The following is an 18610-nucleotide window of genomic DNA, read 5'->3' as shown; positions in this document are numbered from 1 at the left end:
TTATGCACTGCGAAACCGTCAGTCTTACAGTAGGTTGCATTTCAATCCAAGATATCTTGAAATGAAAGGCTTGTATATCCTTCACAGATAATAAAACAAATTAACCTTGTCTTTAAATGGACTTTAAACACCATTTAAAGTGAAATTTAAGAGGCTCTCTATTAGTGCATTGCTTAAAGTTTAATGAAGAAAAGGTAGCCTAAAATAAAGCTCTGTCAATTTTCGGACATAACTGTGGGCAAATAAACACAACATTAAGGACCTGATTTTTAACACAAAGCCATAGAACATAAATGGGGTTTGAGTTTTTGCATCTGATTTGAAATCTAGCACTTAGTCTCAAAGTGGTCCTCACAAGATAGATATTGGACAGTGGGTTTCTTTATCTACAGTCGGATATTGTGAACCGATGTTCCAGCATCACATTTCACCCCATTTAACATTTCCTAATTTGAAAAACCATATTGTTTTGTAATCGTCTTAAAAAACCCATATGAAAATCACATTGGGTTATCAAGAATTATCCAGAGATAAGCGTAAATACCTAGGTTTCTACAAGACATTAAAAGTACTATTGAAAGAACAACAAATTTGATGGAAAGAAATGGAAAGAAAGAAAAGCAAAAAATTGTAGTTTAATGCCAGAGCTTTCAAAGCTGAATATAATCCTGGAGTTTTGAGATTTTGTCTCTCAAAGAAAATCTCTTGGTAATGTTCTTTTAAAAGACAATCTCTTAGCGCTTAAACTGGCATCTGGGATATTTTAAATCTGAGATGGATTAAAATGCTACAAATGTTTTGTGTTGCTTAGTTCCTTTGCAACTTGAAGAAAATGGATAATCAAAATATTGTTGGTGTTATTTGTCATTTCAGGGACAGAACTGAACTAGAGGTCTTCTGAAAATTAGTGAAATTTAGTACATAAACAGTGAAATACTAGACAACATGGCACATAGAGATAAAAAAAATGCCAAATGTGGTAGTGGTATGATCCAATTGTACTGGTAATGGTATGATCCAATTGTAGGATTGAGGCATCTTTCTCGGGATCACCATCAGTACTGTTAATTGTAATAATCTGGGAAAATTAGTGATGATAAGCAACAAAATCATTGAGGCAAATCAAATAATCCTAAATTCCTTTACAAACAGAGTGTACGAGTATTCTAAAAAAGGCTAAAAGTATTATGGAGTATGTGGCTTCACTATGGATTCACACTACTCATGTCTGGTGGACACCTGTGTGCCCATGTGTAATGGTACCAGACTCAGGAAATCTTTCTACCGCTCTGCAATCTCGCTATCCATGTGTAAAATAACTCTCCTAACTCCTGTAACACGGTTGTACTGTATTCTTCATTGGTGACGTTTTCTGTTTTTGTATTTTTGTTTACTGTATTATTGGACTTTGCCATAAAATTTCCTCCAGGGGAAAATAAAGCTTGAATTGAATTGCATTTACCAGCTAAATTAAAAGGATACGTTCTGTAGGTCAGATTGTGCAAAATCAAAAGTGGACTTTAACTGGGAAACCAGGGTAACACCCCTAAACTTTAATGGCCAGCTAGTGAAGACGTTGTTTTAACATCTCATCTATGGACAACTCCTCCTGCAGTACAGTTTTTCCAGTCACCATACTTGGTAGTGCATCAGCACCACTAGCAACAGACATCTAAAATGTGTAGCATCCATTTTCTAAACAATTGATTGAATACAGTGGTATGGTGGAGCTGCAGCCTATTCTGGCAAGCAGAGTGTGCAAGCAGGATAACACCTTGTACGGGATGCAGGTCTATCGCAGGGCATCATACAGACACAAACACACACCCACACCAGGTCCAATTTTTCCAGAAGCCCGTTAACCTACCAGTATGCCTTTGACCTATGGGAGGAAACTGGAGCACCTAATGAAAACTCACGCAAAAATGGGGAAAACATACAGATCAAACTCCATACAGATAGCACGCCAGGAATTGAACCCAGGGCCCCGAGTCATACTGTGAGGCATACTGTAGATACTTCCCCAAATACATAACAGTGAAACCTGTTTTTTATTTCCTGTCGTAATTTGAAAGTTTCTCAAAAATAAATGTTGCTAAGAGGAGAAGTGTTAAAAACCTACTAATCTCATCAGACAAGTAGACCAAGTTTAAAAAGCCTTTCTTTTTTTGTCCTTGCTCTCCCTATTCAATCTAATTAGAGGCTAATTTCTTAGAACAGTAAAGACGGTAATCCTTTGTGTTGAATATAACAGCTAGTCTCTTCACATGCTTCAGCTTTAGCTTTACAAACCACAGGAAGCTAAGAAACAATCAGCTGGTTCAGCCTCTGTCATTGCCCAGCACAGTTAGTAGGTCAAAGGTATCAAATGAACATTTGACACAAAAATGGCAAACAGGAGAAAAATCCCAGCAGTAAAATATATCACCAGCCAAATTATATGCATTTATTCCAGGTTGACTTACCTCCTGTGAAGTCTTTTGTATGTTCCTCCCATGTCTGTGCAGGTTTTTTCTGGGTACTACAATTTCATGATATGTCCAAAAGACTTGTTGCATAGGTTAATTGTTGTCTTTTAATTGTCCCTATGGTCTTGTGTATGGATATTTGTGCCCACACATCCTGTGATCGGCTGGCGTCCCGTCCAGGATAAATAATTGATATAACACTTACTGGTAGGGCTTGGGTTTCTATTCCAAGAAGAATGGATGTTTTTGTAGCAGAGGGGAGTTTAAACTTGGCTCTTTTATTCCTTTGGAAGTCTTTGCTCCAGCTAAATCTTAATCATTAGGTAATTTACTAATCAATTAAGCAATCAAGAATGCATTGATTACTTTATTGAAAGGTTCAAAATTCTGCAATGACAGGGAATGGAAGTGTAAAGATTGACTAGCTCTCTCCTAGTAGTAGGTCAGACAGGGCATTATTCAGCCATTTCATGGATTATGTTTTGGGAGTTCTTTAGGAAGGTTTTAGTCCATGAAGCCTTTCACAAAAATGTTAAAACAACATCTAAATCATATTGCATTCAATCTTAGTCAACCTTTGTGTAGCAGACCAAAAGCTACAAAAAAAACAGAAAATACTTAAAGTTTTCACAATCCAGTGCTCTCAACATCAGGCTGGTAACTGGCTGACTGTTTTTATCTGGTCAGTTTAGATTATTTTAATAATTCTATGAATCAGAATGCTATCAGGCATTGTCTTACGGAGGCAAACTCTCATGATAGACACTCACACACTGTTTTCAGAAACCTCATTTATACATTAAAACATTAATCTGATGCAGCATCAGTTATAATCTGATTTTAAACATATTCTTAACTTTGTTTTTTAATGGCACTACAATCTCTAGTACAGTATATTATGGTTCAATATTGTTCATGTTTATATTACATAATATATAATTATGCAAAGCATAGAACCTAAATTGCTTTTCTTATATGCAGGTGGCAGAAATTTAATTTCAGATTTGTGAAATCTGTTAACAGTTTATCTGGATTATAACCCATCTGGTTATCATTCTGTCATTTCTATCACTAGGGCTTTTCTGCTTCATCCCACAAACTCCCTACGATCTCTCCTCATGGTTCTAGAGATGTGACATCCTTGCACAGAGGAACTAGCCCTTGTATTTCAATATCAAAAGCTGATGAAATCCTTGGTTTTGCTGCTGCAACACTGTGACGTCCTTTTGGATATTTGCAAAATGAAGAAAAGTGGTGTCTAATCCTGAACTGCTGCTGCTACTGTTGATGATATGTGAAACATACTAAATATAGTTAAAGGTGTAGACTCAAGGGATGATATGTTAAAACTGTACAATGCACTAGTAATTTCTGAAATTGAATTTTAAACATAGTTTGAGAGGAGGTCAAACACTAATCATGCCCATCTGCTCACCTGTGTACAAACATCACTCATCTTGCCGATTTGCCTGTGCAGTTTGTTGTCGCATCCCTGTGCTACCCCATCTTCATTCTTTCAGCAGCTCCCTGGCTCATTCCTTGTTGGAAAGGGTGCTCTGAAAGGGTGAGTTATCCTAATAAAGCTTGCTGTTCAAATCATGGCTGTTCTCCAACTTCAATGAGGGTTTGTCTGAACGACTGGAACAGAAATATGAACAAAAGTGTTTCATATCATATGTGCTCTGAACATTACTTCTCAACAGACCTTCATTGTTAAACATTTCAATTTCTTTCAGGATATAATTTTTAAAAATGCTATAACTAAGGGATTATTTTGGTTGCCATGTTAATAGACTTAAAAACAACATTTTAGAAATGTATTTATACCTTATGTTTCTTGCAAAAACAATGCTTGACCATATTATTATTCATTAATTCCACGTTAAAATGTATAATGATAATTCTTTAGTTTAGTAGGAAATGAAAATATCACAACACAGAAGATTTGATTATTATATAAATGATATAAATAAATGACAAAGTCTAATCCTATCCCTAACCCTAACAATGTATCCTGGGGAAAAAAACTGAATATGACTAAAAAGCAATTATATTTCTCATGAAATAAAAGCTCAGATAAAGGCTCAATATATACCACAATAATAATACATCCACCTACCCATTTTCTAACTGCTTTGTCCAATACAGTGTCTCTGGTGAGAAGAAGCTTATCCCAGCTAGCAATGGGCTCAGGAATACATCCTGGACGCAGGGCAACACAATGATCATATAAGTAGCAATCCTTTTAAATTGTAAGGAAGCATAATATATGAATATTTGGAGACACATAAAGGTGTTTAAATGAAATTTGACACCACACATGACTGACATGATGTGACCAAAGCAGCAGAACTTATGAAGACTAACACTGCTTTCCATACACACAGCAACGCTCACTGTACCCCCTGCTCTGGGGAGCAACAGTGCTGCATTGTTGGTCATTAACTCAGCTGTTCTGACCATCGTTTCAAATATTAACAACACAATCTCCAGTCCTCTTAGAAGAACATAAGATATGTGGTATGTTTGGGCTTTAGTGGTATCCACACTAAAAACAGAAAACTCATTAACACTCACAGCTTCCTCATGCAAAAGGTGTCTGGCCCTTAATTGGATTTACTAAAAAGATGATTAAATTCACAGTCAGGAGAATAAAACATCACATGTGTTTTACTCATTGTATAGTGATGTATCAATCACCCATTACAACATCTAATATGTTAACAAAAGTGTAATGATAATTATTCAGTTTTCAGAAGCCTATTTCAAACATCATAAATTTCAGGAGATGCATTTGGAGATCTTAAGAACAACAGTAAAAAACATTTTTTGTTCCTTTTTCTGGAAAAAAACATAATATTTAAATTATACTCAATGGCCATAAAAAATATGTTTGATTTGAACATGCAATATTAGTATTCTCTAACTGCATTGTATAGAGGACATCAAGATTTTATTGTTATCTTCAATCAGAGCCCAAACATCACGTTGATCTTGACTAATTAAGCCAATAATTGGTTTAATTAAGAGTGCTTTTGTAATGGAATGAGAAAGAACGTAAGAAAGGTTACAAATGAGAAAAGCTTACAAACAAGAAAAGGCCAATGAACCCTGTTAATGTATTAATATTAGTGTCTATTGAGCATCACATGCTGTGTGTCATCTTGTTCTCAACACAGCCTCAACAGTACTGTATTCTGAGCGTGTAATCAAGCTTCTTACAAACAATAGCTGTATGATAACTTACAGTATGATTTGTTTATGGATAATAAAGATTTAGGAATAAAACTGGTTAATATTTTTAATTTTCTAAAGTTCTTAGATGTTCAAATGTGGAAATTGTACTTTATATAATTTATTAATTATTCAGAATGAATGAATTCATCAGCAAACAATTAAAGAACCTGAATTGTTTTTTAGACTGTGTTTACAGGTATGTTAAAACACCTTTAAATATTCTCTGTTATTCATGATCATGTGTTTGCTTTTATATGAGTTTCTCTTTCCTCTTCTATTGATTATAAAGAATTAATGTGCCACTGAGAGCTCCTGCAACTCTAAATGATTGCCTTTAGAAAGGCACTTCAGTAGCCAGTCATGTATGTGATTTATTCTTAGCTACTTTCGGGAAACCTATAGCACTAGCCCCTTCAGATCATTTCACTCAGCCAAAACAGGGTATTTTAATTTGCTTTTGAGCAAGTAATTGGAGTATTACACTTGCGTCATCTAAGGTTTAGAACGTGCTTTAGTATGGATCCCCATACTTTGGATTTAATCAAGGTTACATAACAGCAAACCCCTCTAAAGAGAGGCAAGTCTCCAATTAATCTGCTAGGCAACACCAGTGGAGCACATGATCTGTAGAGTGGCTGGGCTCTGCTGTTACTCTTGATTTTACTGAGGGAGAATCACACAATTCTGTCAAGGCAGTCTGGTGTCAGAAAACATTCAGAGTATCAAGCTACTTTTTGAGGCCGTGTTACTCCTGAAGACTGGAGTAAATTGTTTAATTTGAGACTGGTTTAATTTCAGTTCAAAAATGAAAACAGACAGATAATCTTTCAGAGGTGTTTCCAGTTAATTCATTTTTAACATACATCAGCACACCAGTTCAGGCAGCTACTTGGCTCAATCATTTTTCTTTTCTATTCATTTCATTAGTCACAACTATGTCAAAGAGTTTCAGTCCAGCTTCAGAATACCCTTTGGGTTTGTCTGAACTACTGGAACTCTAAAACCTTGGGTTTTATAGTTAAAATTCAGAAATACAAACCACACACCATGCTCAAATTATTTCTAAATTTTCAGAGGAAGCTTCCCTTGACAAAAGTAACATCCAGAATGTTCTAAAAATATTTACCAGGTATTAAATAACAGCTATAACTAACACTGTATTTAACTATAGAAAACAGCTGGTGGTGACATGGTCAGTTTGACCCAGGCATGGCCAGCAGACAATATATCCAATTATACGTCACGCCTGACTTCTAATCTTATTTAGGTTGGTAATCTTCAGGACCTGAAGAAAGTGTTCAGTATTTGGCTTCATACTGAACAGCTTTGTATGGGGAGGGTAAAAAATTATGCATACCATATTCTCCACTAGTAAACGGTTTGAACTTTCATACACTAATGAAGCAAAGATGAAATGTTAAAAAACATGTTATTGATCTTATTTTTTGTATCCCAGATAAGAAAATAAATCATTCCCGTTTGACATGTATTTGCAATTCAACTAACTTTTACAGTTGCGCTGACTGTATATTCAACTTTAAAAAATATGTATTTTTTTCAAACCTCTGAATGACAACAATTTCGTCATTTTTGCATATTTAAGAGCATTACGTGATTTTCTGTACCCTTCCTTGAAAATATATCAACAAATATTTTGAAATCAGTGATTGCCTGCTGTTTTTCATCACCACCAGTACACAATGGGTTAATTTACAAATAAGGCAATTTACTATATTTCTGTTTCTAATTTCTAATATAAAAAATCAATGTTATGAGATGTGAGAGATCCGTTTATTTACAGCATGTGCTGTTGTTAGCTGCAAATGGTCGAAAGCTCTTAAGCTGTCTGAACTAGAGATTGACAAGCCATTGCTATTTAATATATTACAGGAACTAATACTTAAAAAATACATTTTTAATTAAGTGAAAAACTCATACCATGATTGTTTACACCCATTTTATTTGATACATATAGAAATCCACTGCTAAAACATGAACATTCTTGGTTACTTTGTTTCAACGTCAAGGTCTCATGAACAGGAATGGCTGTCACATGCACTATGCTTACCAAGTCCATTTCACAGTTAGCACTGGTTTTGACATCTACAGACAGTCATGCCACAATGCCTCCCAGAACACCTGTTATTGGCAATGACAACCCCAACTACAGCAGAAATGAGTCTCCTCCACTTTAATTTCAGTTTACATGCAGCACATTTTTCCAATGTGGAACCAACTGAGAAGACCAATTAAAAATAAGATGAAGTTTATCTGACTTTACATTTATGCCTTGTTACGAACTGCCAGCATGTAAAATACAGGTATAGCCGGTAAAAGCTCTTTTTATTTGGACTTATTGTCAGTCTGAGTCACTTCAATCTTCTGTCCAGTGAGGAACTGCCAGATCCCTCCTCTGTAGTTTTCATTTCCAAGACCATAAAGGAATGCATTGATTGCTGGTGAGGTCTTAGCCAAAATAGCAGGGATCTAAGACAAACACAAAAAACATCGCAAGTTTGTAACTTGCCAATGGATCCTTTCAGCAGTGTCAGCAGTTGATATGTGATGTGTTTAGTTATGACAAAATTAGGACATACTACGAACGTACATGTATTGGTGGGAATTTGCCTGAATTACTGACTTCTTCTTAAACTAAAGTTCTTACCATTCTTAATTTAGGAGAGAGGACTGTGGCATTTTCAACAGCAGCATACAGACATAGAAGTGAATAGGGTCCCCAGCAAATCAGGAGTGTCTTCACAGGCAGGCCAGTATTGAACTGAATAAAAAACAAAAGCCTTCAAGGATATGCTTCTTTCAGATATTACAGTGAAGGGAGAGTCAAGCTGAGTAATACTACCTTCTCCAACACTGCTCTGTCTTGCTCATTGTTCCATCTAAAGTCATGTACTGTATAATACCTAAGATGTAGAGCACATATGAAAGGAAAGCATATCAGCACAAAGTGCAATTTCAGGTGTTAAACTACGATGTAAAATATGTTTAATGTCATTTGTTTCTAAAGCGAGTGTAAAGTTTAAATTCAATTACATATCAGCAGGACATAGTTTTTGATATTACATGAGATATTCAAGTTGAAACAGAATTTAAATGTGTAAATAAATTCACAAATAAATACCAGAATATAAATCAATATGACAGCTTACAGAACAGTAGGACATGCGTGCGTTCATGAGTATGATAGTTCAAGTGTTTCTTTGTACGTGAAAATGCTTTGCTTTTGTGATGCTGTATGTTATATAATGGTTACACCTCGATGAAAAGCTCAGTGTTTATTAACACACAGCAGAGATACCACTTTGTTTTCTCATGTAAGTCAACAAACCATAAATAATCAGGTTATGCAGCAGTGGGGTAGGGAAAAACATTCCCATTAACCTTCACTCTGACGTATAACCATCACAAAAATGGCCGAGCTGGTTTTCACCTTATACTGTCCGGTTTTCTTAAACTTCTTCTCCACTGATTGATAAGAGGTCAGCATGATGGTAAAGGGGATGACAAAGTTGAAAAACGCCATCGGCAGCAAGTATGAGACAAAGTTTCTTGTGAAAAAGAGAAGACAGAGCGTTGCATTAATCTCTCTGCTCACCCTGAAGAAACTGCTACCAAAACACCAAATGCATTGTGATCATAGTTTCTGTATTTCACTTCGGATGTCTTTCCAGTGACCCCAGCATCTGTCTTTGTACAGCATCTGCACTCTTCTTTAGCTGACTTAAAAAGAGGTTTTAAATACCAGACACAACTAGGGTATTTATTCTTTTAAAGTTGAAAACTTTAAACTGGAGAAAACATTTCTGTTTGCAGTTTTAAAATCCAAGCATTTGATCTTTATTTTCACATCAATTATGCACTTTATGAGAAAACCATCTTTTTGGTAACATCATCAAAAATATATACTGAAAATTAACATCCTTAATCATGGCTACGTTAGCTTAACTGCTAGTTCTAAATTTATCTCAACAAGATTAGTTTATGTGGCATAGCCTAAATTAAAATGTTTTCAATTATATTCTCTTATAATTGCTGGTCTTCCGTCAACCATTTTGAAGATTTCTTGAGATGTTTAAATTATTTTCATCAATGCCGGCAGCTTAATTGAGCCCAGCCTTCTACTTACCCTTCAGTCCAATCACCTCACAAGTGCACACTAAGGAAGTCCCAGAAAATTAAGGTTATCAAACAAAATTGACATATCGGAAAAGTAACTTGGTTCAAACTTACTACAGTTAGTGCTCGTCACGGTACGGTATACACAGTTACATAGGTTCTCTGAACTCAGGAGCTGAGCGCAATTCAGACAGGCTTCTTCATTGCTGGTGACCATGTGTCTGGGGCACCAGGGCAGTTACCTGTCTCCCTTGGTGTAGTCCAAAGTGCAGCATGTTCTCAGAGGTTCGTAGTCATACTCGCCCCACCCCAGCAGAGGCATGGCAGACCAGAAGATAGCAAACAACCACAGGAAGGTAACCATTGTAATCGAAGTGCTCCACTGCAATTTTGTTCCTGCAAAACAGGAGACAGGGGAAAATCATCTAGTGGATATAAAATGAGTCTCAGTGACAATGTATGTTTACTGTATTTATAGAAACATTACCCATCAAGACAGTGCATTTAGGAATATTTACTGAGATGTCTGGCAAGAGATACTTTGCCTTAACCTGCCTAGCTGGCGACCAATAACCTGGCAAACAGGATGAGGAAGGTAGGACCCTCATACAAGGGTAGCTTGGGCAGCTGCAGAAGTGGAGATGGGGATGGAGGAGTGTGAGCAAGAGAGAGAGGCTTACTATGATATTTATAGTTTTTCAGGAAGTGACATCATGGAGAATTACGAGTTAGCATAGCAGAGGTGAGGGAGACCTTGGTTGCTGACATCCCTCCTGAACTTTTGTTTAAAACTCCTTTAAAATTTCATTAAAAGAAAATAATTTTGTGTCACTACTTCAGACATTTTTAAAAAAAATCACACTGCATATTGTCTTCAAAATACTGGGTAATATCAGGTGTTTATTATTTGAGATTTATTCTTATAACAGTTGAATGGAATTTGAGAATCACTCTTTGCAATCATTTCAATGTTTCATAGCAAAAAGTCAGTCTCAGAGCATGACCCAAGCAACCGTTACACTAACCTGAAAATGTTAATCACCACTGAAAACCAGACATGCTGACATGCAGAAAAAAGTTTGACCCATACTACTTAGATATCTGTAAGACAGTATATCTTGTACAATAAATAAAATATTATTGAAGATTCTGTTTATAAACAGGTATGTTTGGGAACCAAAGGAAAATATTTAATTCAAGCTAAAGTTCCTAAGCCTGTATTTCCACAGCACTGGAAAACCATGAAAGACTCTGCACTGGGTCGGTCACTGGTGGCTGGAAACCTGTAAAAATACTTGCGAAGGCTTTTGCACAACCCGTAGTGACAGCCATTCACCAGGAGCCAGTGATCAAAACATTGAGCCACATTGCTTCTTTTGATTCAAGTCCCCCAGAAAGAAAAGTTGTTGTGTCAAGGAACGCCCCTCCGGATTTGTGCATTCACGGCATCTTGATGTGACTTCAGTACTTGTAGTTAGAACAAAATCTTACTTACTAGTGCAGTACTGGTGGTATCTGTCCCAGGCAATGGCTGCCATGAAGGCGATACTTGCGAGTGCAGTCACAAATCCTTGAAACCCATGAGTCTGGCACCCTTCAGAACCATAAGGCCAGTATCTACAGAGCAGTTGCAAACGGATCGCGGAATCACGGAAAGCAGACATTAAAGCATGATACTAACTTCACGAATACAGCGTTCCTCTAAACACCTGAAATAAAACAATACTATCAAACTTATCAAATACTTTTTATTACTTTGTGTTTTAGATGCAGTGTGAATAAGTATATACTGTATATGAACAAAAAATGTAAACCCCTTCGCTTCTGTACTGTACAGTATGTGATCAACGGAATTGAACATACAGCTCACGCTAATAAATGTTTACCCAAAACGTTTTCGGGACACAGAATAAATCATGCAGAATACACACACAAATTAAGCCATCGTTAATTCCTTAATTTCTCAAAACTTCCTATATGTTTTTAGTTGAGCAGTGCTGTCAGGGACTTTTTAACAAAGCATTCAGGTTATAAGGGATCACTGTAATTACAGTGACAAGTGCTGTGCAATCGCCTACTTCTTATGTCACGGATTATTCCTTTTTCCTTCAATGGAAATATCCCGGTTGAACTCAAATTGAAAATCAATCAATACTACCTCAGAAAACTGGAGAACGCAGCAATGGTGGCGTTCACGCATATTCCAATATCGGCAATAGCAAGGCTAAAAACTAGGAAGTTACTTGGAGTCCTCAATTCATGTATTTTACAGAAAGAAAGAATTGTAAGCCCGTTGAGACAGAATCCAAGCAGACCTTGAAAGAAAAAAAAACTAAATTAGCCTGCACATACCAGTTATTAGAATGTTTTGGGTGGAATTAAATTCTATACACAGTGGTCCTAAAATAAATAGAATTTACATCGAATTTAATTTAAATCGGGGAATTAAATAAAACAAATACAATAACCATTGGGGGTTATATTTTATGATTACGTAATGAGGCATTACGAAATAAAACCGTTAGAAAAAAACACTTATTTAACACGTACTGTATTTAAATGATTATGCAATATTATCGTTGGGACAGACAAATAGAAACTGGAGTAATCCTCGAAGAATCATCACTACGAAAGGTCGTTGCCCCCGTCTTTATCACTGCTCCTTTCTGGGTGTTTAATCGCTGGGCTATGTGCCGACCAGCTGAGCATCTGTTAATTCAGTACGCAACGCACTGCCTAAAAATTCATCTGTCCCCTGATGCAGACACTTACCCTCCACAAGAAGAGCAGTGCCTAATCCAAACACATCCAAATCAGTGAATCCTTCAGGTAAGGTGTACGAAGTCACCATTTTCAAAAACGCTTCTGTTAATTTTACAATACCATGAAAAAATTCCAGACCACTAACAACTCAATCTTCATGCTCCTTCTGAATCAAAACGGCTTCCCAAGGAGCCTCCTTTTAAAGGGCCCTTTCACGTGAAAAAACATGCAAGTTATTATGTAAAGCCTTTTCTTTCCCCCGCTTCAATCCCAAAAAGAATGTTAATGAACAGAACAACACCGAGAATCCCCGTTCCAATAAATCGTATTTACACAACTCCATCGTAAAGCGTTCAATTAGCAGCACAACAACGCTTCTGTGTCTAGATGCTATTACACACTGATAAAAATGACCTAGTGTATACTCCCCGGACAGGCTTGCCGCTCTGCTGCGGTGCACAACTGGTTTGTAAAAACCGCTTGTTTCGTAAACGTCAGTGCGCAGTTGTTTCTCTGGTTAAGACATCTGCGCCTTCTGACCATTATCCCTTTGTGTGCAAACGAAAAGACCCTCTTCTGCTTTAGGAATACGCAAGACAGAGTTCATATAGTATGCAACTGAAATACTGCTTTCTGCGTACAAATTTAAAGATAGTTAAGATGAAAAATATCTGGGCGATCTCTGGAATTTAATAATAATATCAATCAATCAAAGTTTATTTATCTAGTGCACAACAATACAGCGTGCAGCAGTAGTTGCTGGCAATGAAACGTCTTTTCTGCGAGCTCACAGGGGGTAAAAATCACAAAATTAAAGTTACAATATAAGGTTACATAGCAATAATAACAATAATAATGCACAGTATATACTTCTGGAAGAAATCATCTCTGCTCTAAGGTTTACTAATGCAAATAGGTCTATATACTATAAACATTTTCACCAGTTCCTCTGTAGTATGATGTTGAAGTGCATGCTACACTTCATTTGCGAAACATTTAATTATGCGATTCCAAACAATCCATGTGACACAACAATGCATTAAAATGACTTGTCTCATAAGTCATACTGTAGGTTCTTACAAATTGGATAACAGTTATGTTACTTGAAAAGGCCTGGTGAAATACATCATGAGAGTGACATAGGACATTCACTAGTGAAAATCGGAGTCCCCTCTTTGCAGAAAGAGGTACTGTATGAGTGAATAAAATACTTAGTCAAAGTGTTGAAGCTGACACTCTGTGTCCCTTGAACAAAACATGTAATCCTCATCATAAAAGGCAGGACATTTCTTAGCTCACATAGGTGAGAGGTTCATCATAAGGAAGAACATAAGAACAAGAACATAAGAAAGGTTATGAACTAGAGGAGGCCCCATCTCATCTAATCTAATCATCTAGCCAATTTGTGATTCTCAGCCAAGGTATTGTGTTCAACAACACAGCTTATTCCATACTCACACATCCCTTTGGGTAAAGAAGGTGCCAGGAGTATGATCTCTTACTTTCTCTGCTTTGGATTTGGATGTTGTGATGTGGAAGACGTTGGCACATAATTGACAGTAATGTAATGTCAAATGCATCACTAATCACTCCGAAGCACCTGGTGAAAAACATTGCTGGTCAGTCATATGTAGCTATTCACTGACCAACATTGAGAACACCATGGAGACACGACAAGAGGCATTAAGTGTCGTCTGTTGATGAGGTCACGCATTCTATGCCTTTATTTTTTATTTCTTCAAAAAGTTACTTTTGACAATCAAAATGTATTTTAACAAAAATAGGTTTATTCCATGCTGAAAAAAAGAAGAAAGAGAACACAACGTTTCGGCCGTGGAGCCTTCTTCAGGTGGCCGAAACGTTGTGTTCTCTTTCTTCTTTTTTTCAGCATGGAATAAACCTATTACTTGTTCCTTTGCAGCCTACGCATGCTGACGCAGCTACCCACCTGAACTACTACCTTTTAACAAAAATGTTTGGTTCACATCAATCAACTAACAAAAGTGTAAATCAACCTTTTCAATACTTTTAAAAGACTCATCTTTAGTAATATATAGAATCTTCATTCTAATTCTTTTTTTCCGTTCTCAGCTCACCCACTTCAAACGACTGCTTTTATAATGCTTTTAGCAATTAAATGGCTTTTCAAAAGACTCTTGTGATTCTACCAAGCTAACAAAAGAACCACTGTGAATGAGTTATCTCTAAATTCTAAAAACAAAGTCCAAAACAAAAAAAGAGAAAGTCAGACAAAAACTGACAATTCATGTGTTGTAACCTACAGTACAACTCAAAACTAATAAAAATGCTTTATTGAAAACAGTATTAAGAATTTGTTTAATATTTAAATGTCAAATGCCCATTAGTAAGTGTAAGGAATTCAATGAAACCTAAATATGAATCTCTGATTATCAAAAGAGCAGAAGATACAAAAGCTACAGGAATTTGAATTAGTTATAGCCATGCAGCATGAAGGGCCACATGCTATACTTGCGACATCTCTAATTGGCAGCTTTTCAAACCATAGATTTAGTCAGAAAACAAAGAGTGCATTGTTTAGGGTATTCTACTGTAGCATTACAAGATTATAAGATAGTGAGGAAATGCCACTGAAGTGTGTTCACACAGCACACAGTTATGTGACAAAGGGAGTTTGTGCAGTCTACAGTACCTGTCTGGTCTATAATAAAAGGTGTCTTGAAAATAATTGCTAATCAATATACATACAGAAGTCTGACTGAATGTTATGATGATTTACACCATTGTTAGGTTTTTAAATTTAGCAAACTATTTGGGAGTTGACCCATTTAAACAGTTATTCTTCCGATTCTAATTGACTAAATATATGTAGTTCCTTTAAAAAAAATAAACATATCATGTAAATACAGAAAAAGATTCCAAAATCATCAGATGCATTAACATGTGACCTAAAAAATATAATACCTCTGGCAGCCTAAAAGCATGACTTTCAAACTGCTAAAACCATCATGATCTTAATTTGCCCTTAAGCTCTGTGTCTGTGGTATGACAAAATGAGAATTATTTTCAGTAAAGCATTTAAATTACATGCTACAGAGAATGTGCAAATATTTTTTTTCTCAAAAATGGCTTTATCCCTTAAATTGAGAAAAACACTTCTTGAAATCTGAAAAAAATAGAATTACCAACATTTGTTTGCAGAACAAAACATCATCTTACAGTACATACAGTATACAAAACAGTCTATTTAGTCATTGAGATACCTGAGGCAAAGGGTACAGAGATGTATCAATGCTTGGCAGTGTATTTTTTAGAAAAGTCATAGAGTCCAGACAAAGATATTTTTCTTGGTCCTCCCTTGGTCTTTCATAATTAATTTTATTTTAACAGCTGTGCTCCTAGAATCATCTGTGTTGATTGTGTTTCCAGGAAATCTCTGGGAGAACATATAGGTGTCTGCTCAGTGATCTCACTTTTTACACTGATAGTGTGACTCTGCTTTAAAATACATTTGGTTGTGTTGTACTGTACAATATTACCAACAGACTTTCAATCTTGTCCTTTTGGCCTTTATCTACCCTTTCAGCAAAGATTACAGACTGAAAGGAAAGGAAATTGCAGCCTATAAAAGAATCAGTGGATAAATCTATTTTTTTAAGTCTTTCTTCTAGAAACAATATGGCAGTGTGTGGGTACAGTGTGTGTTTCCATTAATTTGATCAAGAATGCGTGTGCAGATTCCTGTCAAAGAAAGGACCATGCCCTTTACTCAGATTTGGCCCTGAATTGCTGTTGGATTGAGAAATACAATAGGTATTCCTCTCGTTACAAAAGGGAAGCTGCCTTTGGTGTTTTCCCAGCTGGTATGAAATGCTTTGAGATTTCACATATTTCTACCCAATCTTTTGTTGCCCTCACCAATATACTGATTGTCTGGCAGGCTCTTACCTTTATCTGATCCCTTTTCATATTATGGAAATGCTTTGTTAATCTCATTGGCATTTGAGCGTCATTGGGGTTGTTCAAGGATAATGATATGAAAGGGGAAAAAAAGGAAACATTTTATCAGCCTACTGTATATGCTTGTTGATAACTTTCTACAGTCTATCCACTTTTACAAACAGGCAGGCATGCTGTAAAGGAAAATAAGCTAGTGAGAGGGTTTAACAGGTGTTTTATACTGGGTTTTACAATGAATCTCAAGGGTAAATTTTAATTGAAAAAAGTAGCAGACCATAAAATCAAAGAGTGTCATTTCTGAAGGATGGTAGAGAGCTCTCGAAAATAATCCTAGATATTGTAACAATGGAATGCACAGATGGGGGCTTTTGTTTGTTGAGTTGTTTGTTAGCCTTGTTACAGGGCTTACTTAAAGAGAGATCATTCAGAGTACCTCATGTTTGCATTGATGTTCTCTTATAATGGGCAGGGTTATACTAACAGAAGTAGAAGCGAGCAGCTACCCAAAACCTACATCTAAATCTTGAACCTGCTCAAAGCACTTATTTTCTGTGTAAAGAAAACATGAACAAGAATGAAGAGGAGCATACAGGAGGATACAGATAATATTGTGTTATAATTGTATACAGTATAAGGCTAAGGTTACAGATGCAGCTAATGTTATGTTGAATAGTGCTGTGAGGGTAAGGACTGGAGGTAAAGGGGTCTGGTTCGTCATAGGATTAGAGTTAAGGCTAGTGTTGGACCTAGACTTAGGTCCAAGGTAGGTTTGGAATGAGAAATGGGGTGAGGGATACGGAACAATAGGCTGGGCGCATTAACATTTATCTCAGTGTAACTCAAAATCTAAACTAAATGTACACAGCATTTTTAACAAAACCAGATGTTGATTTTCACTTTATTCTTTATTTTTAAAAGAAGCACGTGAGTAAGTAGATATTGCTGTGAAATGAGTTCATATACTGTAAGTCAATGTTTTTATACCTACATTATTCCTGAGTCTCAGAATATAGGGAGCAAAATATTCTACAGTATGTCAAAGGTTAATCTGTAATGCAGGCCATTAAAATTGTGAAAGAATGCATTATGTCTGCTGCATAAATGGGATTTATGCCATTCAGTATTATAAACATTAAGATTTTTAAAAGTACAATATAGTTTTACAGTAATTATATGGATTTTGTTGTGTTTTCTGTACTTTACTCCTAGTGATTTAACTAAGGGTTTGTAAAAGATTTCAAGAGTAAGCCCTTTGTGTAATGTTAACACAGGGTCAAACACTGAAAGTGCTATTTGAGAATGGAGAAACAATAAGTCTGTTTATTGTATTGAAACCAACTGTATTTGACCAACAACACTCAAACATCAACCTATGAAGCACGTAGACAAAACTGAAACTAAAAAGTCACTGTTATCTGAACCCCCAAATAACCAGTTATTATTAAACAAATGAAATTATCTGGACATACATAGAAAGTATCCATTTCTGTTCATGGGCACACACTTCCTTTATTTCTCATATGGTGCATACAGTAGATATGTCTACATGTACTCATTATTTAAATATTTCTACTGTGCTGATTTTTTTCCTTGACTTCTGCAGAATTTTGGAGTGTCAGAGTGCAAGTTTTAAAACCACAGATTACAGGAGATATAAAATAACTGATTACCGGTATAAACTGTGGGTAAGGTGTCCAAGCATTAGTAAATACATTGGTGAATTCTGTTATCCCCATCGGAGCTTCATATCCTGTTTTTACACAAGAATTTGCATTTAAATGTGTGGCAAACCATAAGCGCAACTAAGCAAATCATATGTAAAGCATATCCTTGTATCGTACCAGTAAGTTGTGATAATCAAAATCTAAATCTGAGTGAAACTATTGCAAAAGATAACACAATTTGTCAGAAGAATAGATTTTAACCACCACAAATGCGTTAATAATAGTAGACATACAGTATAAGGAAAGGTGGCTTTTTCGATAGATTTACACTATTTATAGCACTAATTCCTTCCGCTTTTGTGATGTTCTCTTTAAAAATAACCTTTTTAAATGTTCGCTTTTTTT

The 18610-nt window shown here is 36.0% G+C and overlaps 1 protein-coding gene across 1 annotated transcript; it reads right to left on the bottom strand.

Moving 5' to 3' along the window:
• Nucleotides 1-7651: 7651 nt before the first annotated feature.
• LOC148834662 (RPE-retinal G protein-coupled receptor-like) lies at nt 7652-13050 on the bottom strand. The gene is made up of 7 exons (XM_088916630.1): nt 12612-13050; nt 11998-12154; nt 11335-11456; nt 10082-10235; nt 9154-9271; nt 8371-8484; nt 7652-8192 (listed from the first exon to the last, which is right to left on the bottom strand). The coding sequence occupies exons 1-7, from the start codon at nt 12688-12690 to the stop codon at nt 8049-8051; spliced, it is 888 nt and encodes a 295-aa protein (XP_088772756.1). The 5' UTR covers nt 12691-13050; the 3' UTR covers nt 7652-8048.
• Nucleotides 13051-18610: the final 5560 nt, after the last annotated feature.

This window comes from Atractosteus spatula, chromosome 5, assembly GCF_055471065.1.
Source record: "Atractosteus spatula isolate fAtrSpa1 chromosome 5, fAtrSpa1.hap1, whole genome shotgun sequence".
Classification (NCBI taxonomy): Eukaryota; Metazoa; Chordata; class Actinopteri; order Semionotiformes; family Lepisosteidae; genus Atractosteus; species Atractosteus spatula.
The sequence above is the reverse complement of the archived record's forward strand: the minus strand, read 5'-3'. Positions and strand labels throughout refer to the sequence as shown.